The sequence below is a fragment of the Nannospalax galili genome, unplaced genomic scaffold (genome assembly GCF_000622305.1).
Source record: "Nannospalax galili isolate Female #2095 unplaced genomic scaffold, S.galili_v1.0 scaffold528, whole genome shotgun sequence".
NCBI lineage: Eukaryota > Metazoa > Chordata > Mammalia > Rodentia > Spalacidae > Nannospalax > Nannospalax galili.
In genome coordinates, this window is record NW_008359681.1 from 3886528 (window position 1) to 3901186 (window position 14659).

The window sequence follows — 14659 nt, forward strand, 5'->3', positions numbered from 1 at the left end:
ACCACTCCTTGGCATGTACCCAAAGAACTCATCCTATTGCAGACACTTGTACATCCATGTTTGTTGCTTCTCTTTCCACAATAGCTAAGAGATGGAAGCAACCTAAGTGTCCCTCAATTGACAAATGGATAATGAAAATGTGGTTCATTTATACGATGGAGTTTTACTCAGCAATAAAGAAAGATGAAATCACGAAATTTGCAGGTAGGTAAATGGAACTAGAAACTTTTATACTAAGTGAAGTAACACAGACTGAAAAACAACAACAAGAAACACCATGTGTTTTCCCTCATATGTGGATCCTAGCACCAAATCCTGATGAGTGAGTATGTATCCAGACATAACTACAGGAACCAGGACAATTAAAGGAACCAGAGAATTAAAGGAAAAGAAAGAATCTGAAAGAGAATAACAGTAGGAAACAGGCGTTAACAAGGGAGATATGGATAAAAATGGAGTCGTTTTAAGGGGATGGGGGAGGGAAGGTTATACAAGGAACTTAGGGGATAAAGGGAAAGAAGAAGCTCAAGAGAGGTGGGACCATAGGAGAAGGACATTAGTAAGGGAGAAATGTGAAAAATGGGGAAACTATGGTGGAAGGGTAGACAATGCAAGAGATAAATAATGTGTAGCTAGTTTTCAAAACCAGAGGGAACCATTTTAATCCAACAACCTACTGACAAATTATACATACAACTAGATCAAGGAATATATCTGTCTAGGCAAGGTTTATCTGAGAACGTTTGGTCTTTGCCTAAGCTTTATCTACATGGAACATAGTAATTAAAATTACCAGACTGGTGGAACTAACCTCCTTGGATGTTTAACAGCCATATTTTGAGGCCTATACTAATTTGGTCAGAGGGACATAAAGGACAGTTTTGCTCCTTGCCTTCCTAGGTTGACTAAGTTCCAGGCGACTATGAGCATCTCTCAAAATGCCCTGTAACTGTGGTGAGTCACCTGTCCTCTTGATCAAGGAGGCCGTGGAGACAGCCACCAGCTGGACTTGAACCAGTGTCCAGTCTACAAAGAGGAGGGTCAACACAGAAAACATTTCCTCCATGCTTCCAAGCAAAGCCAGCCATGGTTGAGCAGGACCTTTGACTTCTCTTCACATAGACGAAACTGGTAATAGAATGGAGACAGAGCCTCCTCCCAAGCCCATATGACCCCTGAGGAACAGATCTCAAACGACCTTAAGAGTAAAAATAAATTGCTTTATCTGGGCCAACTGTAGGGTCTTAAACATCCAAAAGGAAAGTATAACCAAAGATTAAAGGGTTCAGTATAATTTTTTAAGAGTCCATATTATGTAGCTAAAGCCTACATAACAAGAAATAATGCCAGACAGGAGATACCTTCCTTTGACTTGTTGGCCAGGGTGGCCCAAGAGACTTCCAAACAGTAACCCAGCATAGAACTTGGAAAATCAACAGCAGATCCCACTCTTATCTAAAGGAATATTGACAACTGATTACTGCTAGATGAGGAACAGCTGATCTTCCTAAAACAAGGATCTCTAGATAGGCTGACTAAATTCAGTGGATGGACAAGCACTGGAGAATGACTAGGGGCGCCGACAACACAGTGGACAGTAACAGGGATGACAGAGTATATGGGCTCCAGTAGGAGGAGGCGGGCTCTATGAGAGGGTGCCATTTTGGAAGTGGGTATTTAGATGAATAAGATTGTTTGGGATGTGTATGATATACACACACAAAAATCAAATTAAAAAAGTTATATTTGAGAAGGAAGCATAAAAACTTACTTCATGTTAATCAGTAGAGGTGATGAACATTACCCTTGAAATCTACCTGATGACTTTATATCCATACTTAGGTTCCGAGTATCCGAGTCCAACCGACCATGACTACTAATAATCAGATACATACAGATTAGAGATGCATGTGCAAACATCTAAGTGTTAGTAGAATTAAAAATGAGTCTTTCTGTAGGAAACAGTATATTTTTTAAAATGAAATGGAGATTTTTTTTTTAAAGGTTAAAAACTCAATTTTATCTTATAGGGTTTATACTGAGTTCAATATTGTATAACTGTATTCAGTCAACTGTGAACCTAAAAATATACAGCCACTTTTGAAAGAGATGTATCTTTTCTCTGGAAGTTGTTATTGATTATGTTAAAGCTGTAATGAAATGCTTCTTCTAATCGTGGTTATTAAATAATTTTTTTAAAAATATGATGGCAGGCCAATATTGATGGCACATGCTTTTAATCCCACCATTTGGGAAGGAGAAATAGGCAGATCTCTGTGAGATTGAGCCTGATTTTAAAAAAAAATAAGAAGAACAAAAGATCATTTGAGATATTCTGTATAAAATACACAAAAATTCATTTAAAACAAATAAAAAATTATGAAACCAAAACATTTTATGAAATTTTATATTAGCTGAATGTAAGCTTATTCCTATATAGCAAATTATTCCACAGCTCAATAGCTTAAAATAATGATCACTTATTTTCTCACCTGTTAGCTAAGTGGCTCTAGATTAGCCTTCCCATGAGAATGCAGTCCAGATTTGGCTTCAGCTGTGGACATCTGAGAGGTTGGCAAGAACTCAAAGATGACCAGCTTAGATGGCCCACTTGCCTGCCTGCTGGATGAGGAACAGAGTATCTTATTTAATATCCAAACCTACTTTTTGTACTGCAAAAATTTTCACAGCATGGTATCTGGCCTTCCTTAGAATGAGAAATAAACAGATAAAGGCAAAACCAGATGGAGTTACAAAGTAGTCTCAAAAGTTATAGCCTGGGCCTGAGAGATAGCTCAGCAGTTAAGAGCACTGCTTTTAGAGAGGACTTGGGTTCAATTCCCAGCACCCACATGGCAGGTAACAACTGTCTGTAACTCCAGTTCCAGGGAATCCAACACCCCCTTCTGACCTCCGCAGGCATTGCACAACATGGGTGCACTTAACATACATTGCAGGCAATACACTCATACACATAAAATAATAAAAAAAAAATTTAAGTTATAGACAATATTTACTGTTTGTTAAATGGATACATCTATTCAGCATAAGAAGATGACTTTGTAGGGCATGAGTAACAGTAGGCAGGGATCACTAGGGTCATTATGAAGGCTTGATGCCACATTAGGATTAAACATTTTAAATGAAACATAGCATTTGAAAGATTTTCATATCATATTATACCATGCCAGAATCCATTTGGGTTTTATCAGTAGTCTGTAAGTAAATTATTGTAGTGGGGGGAAAAGGAATTGTTTTGATTCTGTAAAGCAGCAGATTTGAGAGAGATTAACTTCTCCCTGCTTTTTCAATATGTGCTGGGAACATGCTCTCTGAGAGAACTGCAAACTGTTTTGCTTTTCACTTGTAGTTAAATTGCTACACATCAACAAGGTAACCTCCACTAAACTTCAGAAGTTGCTGCTTCTGAAGCTTTGAGAAGTGGTACTTTAATTATATGTTCTTATGGGATGAATGTTTATTTCATTATCCCTAAGTTTTTCAATATACAAGTATCTTTACAACAATAAACTCAAAACACAACCTTAAAAGTGCGTTAATCAGGCTGAGGAGATGGCTCAGTGGGTAAAAGTACTTAGGACTGATGACCTAAGTTCAGTCTCTGGAGGCACAGATATTTATACTAGTATAGAAATAGCAAATACAGCCAGGCATGGTGGCACACGCCTTTAATCCCAGCACTTGGGAGGCAGAGGCAGGGGGATCTCTGAGTTCAAGGCCAGCCTGGTCTACATAGTGAGTTCCAAGCTTGCTGGGGCTACTGGGAGACCCTGTCTCAAAAAGACCCCCCCAAAAACAGCAAATACTAGAAATGAATGTAACAAAGTATATTGAAAATCTTTTGGGGTAAAATACAGAAGTCCTATGAGAATGGAAGAATGTATCATAATCATTAATCAAGAGACTCAATGTTTTAAAGTTGTCACGTCTCACATAATTGATGAATATCTTTACTGTAATTGCAGTAGGAGCCTCTGAATTTTTTTATGGAAATTGTCACACTACTTTGCAAACTTATGTAGAGGTTCTAAAGACTAAGAACAGTCAAAATGCTCTTAAGCAGAGATAGAGAATTACTTCACTGTTGTGACCTTCTATATAGTTACATAATTGAAGACAATTTGTTCTTAACTCAGGGTTACCAAAAATAGAATACTAGAAAATAAGGAGACCCCAGAAGCAGTGCCCTTCATACATTAGCACATATGATATAGTTAGACAATGAAAGTATAAAGATAGTCTTTTTTAAAACCTCTGTACTTTTGACAACATGCTCAAAACCAATTCCAGGTAGGTAATAATAGACTTAAACATAAAAGCAAAACAATGGATTCTTTTGAAGAATATCTTTATAACATCAGAATAACAATTTCTAAAACATAAAATCTAGTAACAGTCACTTAAAATATTAAAAAATTGAACTACTGTACATTAAAATTATAAATACCAACTACTTTCTGTCAAATCACAGCACTAATAAAGTACAAGCTACAGAGTGGAAGACCATATCTATGCTATGATACCTATGAGATGCAACCAAAAAGCACTTGAATTTGAGAAATCAAGCACATCAGGAAAAAAATCCACTTTTTAAAAAATGGCTAAAAAATCGAGCAAGCAAATCAGAAAATAAAAGGCCAGTGAATATAATAAAGGTTGCTTATATTATTAGTGATGAAGGAAGAACAAAGTAAAACCCTGGTGAAATATCCTCCCATTCTGCACAGAATGATTTCAATTTAATTTTAATGGCAATGAAAAATATTTATGAGCTTTGAAATAACAGAACACATATATTTCTAGTGAGACTGGAAACTAGAACAGATATTTTGAAAACTGACTAGTTCAGAAATTAAAGATATGCATATCCTGGGGCTGGAGAGATGGCTCAGTGGTTAAGGACACTGGTTGTTCTTGCAGAAGACCCAGGTTCAAATCCCAGCACCTGCATGGCAGCTAACAACTGTGCTTAAGTCCAGTCCCAGGGGATCCGACACCCTCTTCTGACCTCCACAGGCATTGTACAACATGGGTGCACTTACCTGCATGCAGGCAATACACACATACACATAAAATAAAAATAACAAAATTTAAAAAGAAAGATCTGCATATCCTGATATAGAACTCTAAATTGGAAAAGGCTCAACTGTCCAGCAACAGACTGGATAAAAGAATATACACGTATCATGGAATTACATATGCTTTGCAAAATAACTATACATCAAACAATACTGGTGCATCTCACATTGTATTGAGTGATAAAGCACAGTTTATCAAATACAACAGTATTCCATTCACATGAATTTGAAATATATTAAATGTCTAATGGTACAAACTAAGGAATAAGTTATATAGAGATACAAGGGTTTTCTTACTATAAATGGCAGGATACTAATTATTTTGGAAAAGAGGGCGTTTGTAGAAAGGGATGAGGGCTGACTTTGGGCTACTTGCAGTGCTGTGTAATTGACTTATATAATTGTTTACAGTACTTTAATCCACTGTATTCTACAGTTTTGCTTTGTATATTTTTATGTTTTTTATACACTCACAAAGAGGCTTAAGATTACATTACTAAAACATCTCTATGCAAAGAGATGGAGTGGTAGAGTTATGATTGTTTCTCAGGCTATTGTAGTTGCAATTATGCATTCTATAAAATTCATCATAAGAAGACTGACAGTGAAAGATGATACAAGGTAAGGTGGACAACCTTGATGGGGAAATATATGTTCAACTGGGAAAAGGTACAAGTGTTGTTCTTCTTGATCTCTCAATGTGTTTTACAGAAAACAAGTGTTCATAGTCGGTTGGGAATTATTTATAATCCTACATCAAAGATAAATGAAGAGAACACAGTCATTTCGAGAGGAATTTTGGCAGCTTTTCTTACACATAAAAACCACCTTTTGAGAAGCTTTCTTGGGAAACTGGCAAAAGAAGAAATTGCTACAGCTATTTACTCTGGATATAAAATTAAAACACTCCTTTCTACGGTCAGTAAAGTAATAAATATGTGTTGTGTATTTCAAAAGTGTAATTCATATACTTATTGTGCCATAGTACTGAAAAATATTAACAAATCTAATAAATTGATAATAATACATGGTTGTATATTGGGGCAAGATAAAGATTAAATAATGTTACTAGATGGAGGCATAAAACAAAACTAAGTTTAATATATTTCATTGGTGTCATTCTATTTAGGATATGTACCCAAGTGAAGATAAGTTAGGGTTAAAGCATCATGCAGATAACAAGTATTTTAAAAAATATTTTATTTATTATTTTTATTTTATATGTATGTGTGTTTTGCCTGCATGTAGGTAAGTGCACCCCTGTCATGCAGTGCCCACGGAGGACAGCAGAGGCTGTCGGATCCCCTGAAACTGGAGTTATGGATAGTTGTTAGCTTCCATGTGAGTGCTGGAATTTGAACCCAGGTCTTCTGCAAGAACAGTCAGTGTTCTTAACCGCTGAGCTATCTCTTCAGCCCAACTTCAAGTATTTAACTGAAGGTGTCTACTATGGGAGAAATTCTAAACTCAAATGGTTTTCTGGAAGAAATACTCATTTATCCATTCAAAAAATTTCTTAATCTGCCAGACAATGGAGATGTTTTGTAAAGAATACAAGCAGAATCTCTGATTTTTATAGACTTTACATTAAGATGAGAAAGGTAGACAAAATATAAGGATATTCATTTGGAGGATGTTATTTTAGATGGAGTACTTAGGAAAGACATCTTTAAAGAGGTTACATTTGAGCACTTCTGTGTGAAAGAGAGATCAAACCACAAGAAAGTCTGTGAGTAAAGTACAGGGTTCAGGAGCATAGCAAGCCAGGAAGCCTGATCCAGAGGCAATCTTGCCAAGTCTGAGATGTCAGTATGCCCAGAATTGAGTAGTTGTGTGGAGAGTCAGGTCAAATTTTAAGTACTTTCAAGCCATGGTAAGGACTTGAAGTTTTTTTTCTGAGTACATTAAGAAGCCCTTGAAAATCTATGACTAGAATCCTGTAAAGATTTGATTGTTGGTAGATGGGAATAAAAACAAGATGAACAAATAGAATGCTATTATAGTATTCTAATCAAGAAGTAATAGTGTGTTGACTAGATAGTGATGGAAGTGATAAAATACTGAATACAAAGTATTTGTTGGTACTATAGTTAACAGAATTAGCTCATTGATTATGATATGTAAAGGAAGTTTGGGGTTTTGCCTTAAATAGTTGATAGTAATGAATGTGTCTTTCTTGAAATGAAGAAGTCTAGATGAGAAAATTTGGAATAAATAGGAAATTGAGAATTAAATTTTGTACGTGTTTAGTTGGAGATGTCTATTGAACATTACAGTGGAAATGTTGGTTAACAGTTTGAATGGATGAGTGTTGATCTCATTGAAGGGCTGTAGTATTTTAAGTCAATATGAGACTTATCAGCATATATATATATGTATATATATATGTACATATATATAATGCCGAGTTTTATCAGCATTATATAGTTTTAGAAACTGAAATATTAGATTTCCTTAGGAGTATAGGGAAGTGGATGAGAAGAAAGGACTGAAAATGGGGCACTGGAACATTTCAGTATATTTATTTGTATTTGAAGGGAATGACCAAAGTGAAGGAGAGAGATGGCACAGCCCATGAGTTAGGAAGTATCATGTTGGGAAAGCAATTTGGAGTAAATAGTTCAAGGATGGAGTAACGCTATGCCAAGAATTTTTGAAATGAGGCCTCATATTTTTCATATTTGAATTATTTTGGCAAATTGGTCTTTAGTGTCCCTGATTAGAATTGTTCCCGTGGAATGATAGAAATAAAAATAAGCTAAACTTGAGAATGGGAAATCAGAAAATAAGTAGCTGTAGTTGTAAGTAGCTGTTTATGTTCCTATACAGGGAAATGCACTAAACAAGGCTATCTAGATTGAGACTTGAGGTAAAGGAAGGATTTCTAAATTTTGGAGTTACCGCCTTTTGTATGTTAATGGGGGCAATCTATACAAAAAAATGAGAAAGTATAATATAAACAAGTGACCAAAGTTCTTGAGCAGATAAGAGGTGCTGAGCTGTATCACACAAGTGTTTAATCCTAAGAACAGAAGTTATTTATCCATTTTAACTGGGAGAAAAGTAGAATCTGTGGGTATACATGCTACAGCAAACTCTATTTACTTATTGACAGCAAGGTGAATTATTTATCTTCTGATGGCCTTTACTTTCAAAAGTCAGTTGATTAGTTAAGTAGTAGACTGGCATATACATACTAGAATTTTGAGGAAAGGAGAAAATGTCCCATTTTTCTATTCTGAGAATGAAAGACTTAAATGAAGACTTTCTTATCATTGCTGAGTGTTGACTTGAAAATAGTGATCATAAGTAGAAAAGCATGGTTACATGTTTTGTCCCACCGTAATTGTTTTTTGTATCCAACTTCAGAGTAAGCAGACTGGTGTTTGAGTGGAGCTGAGATTTGCCATTAATAAGAGAAATCTTAGTGAAGAGGAAAATTATCCTATGGGAAGGATGATGAATAAGTGATAAGGTTTGCAGACTGAAAGGCTGAGTAACGATTGTTCTGGTAATGGGATCATGTCTGGAGGTTGTAGACAGAGAGATGAATAAATTGAGGAGTTGGGAGGTGAGAATATCTAGATCTGTGATGTCCACAATACTGAAGTCAGGGTCTAAATATGATTATTTTATACTTTGCGTTTGAATTTGGTTTTTCAAGCATGCTAACCATATTATGCTACAAGTGCTAATCAAATAACCATCTGGGGCCTTGATTCCCATATTGAACTGTACAATGGAAAATTTCCATCATCATAGTAGTACACAGCAACTTGCTAAAACTTGAGAGTTTAAGGCCCACTCTGGTTGTACATTTAATTAATTTAATATTCAATTTTATTTAAATTGACATTCTCAAACATTTGATCTAGCAATCACTCTGAAATTCTCAAATAATGAATAATTTGTAACTATATGTTTTTGTAACAAGATTAAAATTTTTGTAAATGACTTGGCAAAAGAAGACTCTTTTTTGAAATATTTTATTTTTTTGTGTATGAGTGTATTACCCACATGTATGTAAGTGCATCTATGTTTATGCAGTGCCCATGGAGGTCAGAAGAGGGTGTTGGATCCCCTGGAACTGGAGTTACAGGAGGTTGTTAACTGTCATGTGGGTGCTGGGAACCAAACCCAAGTCCTCTACAAGAGCAGCCAGAGGTCTTAACCACTGAGCCATTTCTCCAGTGCCAAAAGAAGATTCTTCAAAATGTTGATTCAGGCTAGCCTGGTCTACATTGTAAGCTCCAGGCCAACTAGAGCGACATGTAGAATCTGCCTCAAAGCAAACAAAAATGTTGATTCAGACAATAAAAATAATAATGTAATTTCAATTATAATATTAATAAAAATGGGCTTTGCATATATTATTTATATGCATATTTACCTCATACATTTTATTCATTTTAATAGCTTCATTATTTTTAATTTGTATCTTAGGAAATGGATAAGAATGCTTTTGAGAAAAAATATAACACCATTGGAGTAAATATTTTCAGAACTCACCAGTTATTCTGTCAAGATGTGCTTAAATTGCAACCTGGCGAAATAGGTGTTGTCAGCAATGGGAAAGTAAGTAGTAGAAACACTTTCTAACTTTTTCACTGATACAGTGAATCTGAGACTTTTTCAGACTGAACACACCTGATGTGGCACACAGAGTACTTGGTGCTCCTTTCATAAAACACACCAGTCAGAGCCTATTATAAACAAAATGGTGCCTGAAACTGTTCCCTCCTCCATTTGTGATAACATTCCCCTGTTCATCAGTTCAGGGAAAGGAGAATGTTCTTGGTGCATCTTGGTATTATTTGCTCTAACAACAAAAATTACGTTGAGAAATCAGTGTTGTTGTAGCTGTTGTAAGTACATTATTGCATCTCTTCTTCTTGTAACTTCCTCTGCAATTTTTATGTAACATGACAACTACTTTTGTAAATTATGAAGTATGCCACATATCAATAAAATCTTTTAAAAGCCATTAAAAAAATTCCCACAATACTATGTAAATTTACTACTAATAGCTTATTGTTTTATCTTCCAAATCTTTTTTTATTAGTTTTATTTTATGTGTATGAGTGTATTGCCTGCATGTATATGAGTGCACCTGTGTCATGCGATGCCACAGAGATCAGAAGAGGGCTTTGGATTCCCCTGGAACTGGAGTTAAGGATGGTTTGTAGCCACCATGTGGGTGCTGGGACTCAAACCCAGGTCCTCTGCAAGAGCAGTCAGTGCTCTTAACCACTGAGCCATCTCTCCAGCCCCAACTTCCAATTCTTCTGCAATAAACTTTTCTGTTCCTCTTAGATGATTGCAACCCTACTATAATTTTATATGACATCTAAAATTTTTTTGGTTTTGTTTTTTAAATTTTTTGTTGAACTTTTGTGTATTTCATATAGAACATCTCGATCAATCTTAATCTTAAAATTTTTATTATATTTTTTTGTGTATGTATGTATGATCCACATGAAGGTCAGAGGAACAACTTCAGGGGATCTATTCTTTCCTTCTATATTAGACCCCAAGGATTGAACTCACAATTGTCAGGATTTGCAACAAGAGCTTTTACCACCTGAGCCATTTTGACAGCCTCATCATGCTTTTTTCCTCTTGATATATTACAAACTTTTTCTTGATTAAATTTCATAAACGTAATAATTGGATGTTAAATACTAGTTGACATTTTATTATGATAGCCTGATTTTATTTCTTATCAGTTCCTTAAGTGAAAATGAATCTATTGCTAAGTTTATTAATAAATAAACTAATATGGGACCAGAGAGATGACTCAACAGTTAAGAGCACTCGCTGCCCTTGCAGAGGAGTCAGGTTCAGTTCCTAGCACACACATGGCAGCTAAAAGCCATCTGTAACTCCAGTTCCAGGGGATCAGATGCCCTCTTCTGGCCTCCATGGTTATTGCATACATATGGCACACATACATGGAGGCAAAGCACTCATACACATATAATAAAAATAAAAATTTTTTAAATAAACTAATGTAAAACTTTGACAGTTTTTCTGTCTTAAAGTACTAGGTTATATATCCCCCAGTCATCTTCAACTCTAAGTACTCTTGAAGTATACTCCACATTTTTATGAACTCTATTTACTTCCATTAGAATGATAGTCATCCAGACTGAAAATATGGCTCAGTTGTTAAGAGTACTTACTGCTCTTGCAGCAAACCAGAATTTGGTTGCCAGCACCCACATTTGCCAGGTCACAACCATCTGTAACTCTAGCTCCAAGGCATCCACAGTCCTCTTCTGGCTTCTGAAGGCATACATGCAGACACACACTCATACATAAATAAAATTAGAATAAATCTTTTAAAAGAGAATCATACTCATATCTAAACAATACTATTTTATAAATTAGTAGCAAACATTGCTAATTATTATTATTATAAATTTTTATGAATTTTAAAAGTGAGCAATTTAGAAGTTCAGAAATGATTTTTTTAACAGTTGCTGTGGGAGAAAATACAACTTTATAAAGATAATTAAAGCTGTATACAGCTGTCTTTTGACTATATTTTGTCACTGTTTATTATCATTAACATAGTTTATCTTAATGATAAGTATTATAGTTCTGTTCAACTAATTTTTCCTAATCTAACTTTTCTCATTTTTCTTACAGTCCACAAAAATATTCAGATATGAATCCCACACCTCCTATGAACCCAGCTTTCTGCTAGAATGTAATTGTATAAATCAAGGGATTGTTTAGGAGTAATGGAAGAGAAAGATAGTGAATTCAGTTATAGATCTCAAATATATTTATTGACTAGGCAATTAGGTAGAGGCATCAAATTCAGGGAACACTGATAGCCATAGAAATCAAGTCATAGTATCTGACTTTGCATTGGCTAATGGGAAAAAATGTAAATTTGATTATTGTGTAGTTTAAGTAGAAATGTGCTTAAAAATATTTAACTCGTTTAATGAGCTATAATGTAATAGCTTATTATTCTGCCTCAGAGTATTGCTATAAAGCATAATAACCCTAACGTTTGGAGCAGACTGTTATAATTTTGACAATTTAGTGCTTGAAACAATTATTGCATTTTAGCATAGAACCTGTCCCAGTGGTAGAGTTGGAGTATATTCAGAGCTAAAATTGTTTATAACTCATCAACAATAGGGATCCAATAATGATCACATAATTTACTAACATACTAAAGAATGAAAAGTTTATATGCTGTAATAGTAAATAAAACTCCAAATAATACTGTTAATGTATTTATACTTGTATTTATCACACCACATATTTATGTATTGTTGAAAACCAGTAATAGAAAACAAACAAGCCTCCCTCCTTAAGCCAAATTGCCCTGGATTCAGATTGTGTTGTACCATGAGTTCTATAATTTGATGAGACTCATCTTGTTGATTTGGACAATGGGAATAGTAATAATCTGTTGTTGGAGAGATTTAATATACCTTTATGTATAAAGTATTTTAAATATACCCAGACAAGGTAAATCTTCAATAATTATTAACTCATACTTTCCCTTTAAATATTTGAAAACCATCATGGAAATAGTAGGCACATTTAAAGTATTGATTTTTCTTACGCTAGTAAATGAGAATGTGGAAACAAGCCCAGTTGTTCAAACTTGTAGGTGGAGAGATTTCTAGCTCAATGTTAATGGACATTACAGTAGAGTTTTATAAAATTATAATCAGTTATCAAAGGAGTAGTATTTTGTGTCATGGCATTTTATATTAGTTTTAAAAGTGACATTTTAAAATGCTCCAAAGATTTAAACACCAGATAGATTTTTATTGTATTATTACTTGTCAAATATAATATTCTTTTCCCACCTTGAAAATTATGTGATTTTATACTATTTAAATTACATTATTTGTAAATATAGTCATCTTCAAGTAAAAATTGAGATGCAGAGGAGTCAGGTTTCTTCCAGCTATTTGATCCTGTTGCTTGTTTACATAGGTGAAAGAAATCCAGTTTGCTGATGAATTTAGTCAGTAAAGATAACCACTCTTATTAATCTCTTAAGAAAATAATTTCATGGACTGGAAAAATGGCTCAGTGGTTAAAAGCACTGGCTGGTCTTGCAAAGGACCCAGGTTTGGGCTCCAGTACCCACATGGTAGCTAACAACCTTCCATAACTCCAGTTCCAGGGGACCCAATGACCTCTTCTGACCTCTGAGCATTGCACGACATGAGTGCATGTCTATACATGCAGGCAGAACACTCATACATATAAAGCAAAAATGTCTAAAGAAATCATTTCAAATTTTATGAACCTATTTTTGTTTAATTTTTTCAGATTTCATACAGTATATTTTAATCATATTAGATCCCCTCCCTTATCAGCATCCTTTCATTCTAGTTCCCCACCAAATTTCTTCGCTCTAATATACATGTGTATACATACACACATATATACACATACATGTGTGTATATACATGTATGTAATATATGTATATACCTATACATATATTAAGGCCTATAGACTCATGTTCATATCCCCAAATGCCCCTCACTGTGGGTCCATTCATTGGAACCTGGGCAACCTACTAAGAGTCTCACACTTAAAGGAGACTGACCCTCTCCTTCCCAGCAGCCATCAATTGCCAATAGTTCCTCAGGTGGTTTGGGTTTTCTTCCCCACTACCCCACATCTATGCTAGGATTTTGTCTGGTTTGAGCTTATGTGGGACTTGTGCATGCTGTCACCATTGTTGTGAGTTCATATGAGTACCTGTTTAGAAAACTGTTTCCTAATGGTCATCAGTCACCTCTGCCTCTTACAAACTTTCTGCACAATGATCCCTGATCCTTTGGAGACAGAAGTTTGATATAGGCATCCTATTCAGGAATAAACAGTCTGCAACCTCTTGTTCTCTACACATTGACCACTTGTGGTTCTTTGTTGATCACCATCTGCTTAATAATCTTCTCTGCTGAGAGTTGAAAGATGCATTAATCTGTGGGTATATCAATAAGTCATTAGAAATCAGTTTAATTATATATATAGCATAATTGTACTTGGCTCTCTTCCATAGCCTGTGGGTTGTCTAGGCTTAGGTCCCTAGGCCTGATATCAATGTCAGGTATGAGCTCCATCATATGAAGTAGACCTTAAATTCGACTGGAAAGTAGTTGGTTACTCCTACAATTTTTGTGGGCATATCTTGACAGGCAATCTGTTGCTGTAGTTCACAAGATTCACAGCTGGGTAAGGTTCATGCTAAATTTTCTCTTTAAGTTGTTTGCCTAGCACATTCCAGCATTATGAAAGCTAGACGGTAGAGATGAGGCTTTGAAGTCAGCCCCAGCTTTATTTCTCCTTATTTGTTCCATATTTCATGTATGAGGTTTCTTCAGCAATAGGGTCTTATTGTGAAGTTTTGTGAGTAACAGAGCAGGGGCAATAGGTATGACCCTATTTTTAATTTTTTTATTTTTGAGAATTTCATATCTGAGTACTATATTTACATCATTTCCACCCAACCTTCTCCCCCTTCCAATTCTTCCCAAACCCCTTTCTCACTCCCTCTCAATTTCATGACCTA

General features: G+C 35.1%; 1 protein-coding gene across 8 annotated transcripts in view; it reads left to right on the forward strand.

Moving 5' to 3' along the window:
- Nucleotides 1-14659, forward strand: part of Uggt2 (UDP-glucose glycoprotein glucosyltransferase 2) — a 259231-nt gene that overhangs the window by 150950 nt on the left and 93622 nt on the right. For all 8 annotated transcript variants that reach the window (XM_029558882.1, XM_029558884.1, XM_029558883.1 and 5 more), the window contains 2 exons: nt 5811-6017; nt 9543-9674. In XM_029558882.1, coding sequence (XP_029414742.1) covers nt 5811-6017; nt 9543-9674 — 339 coding nt within the window. The remainder of the gene's footprint in view (nt 1-5810; nt 6018-9542; nt 9675-14659) is intronic.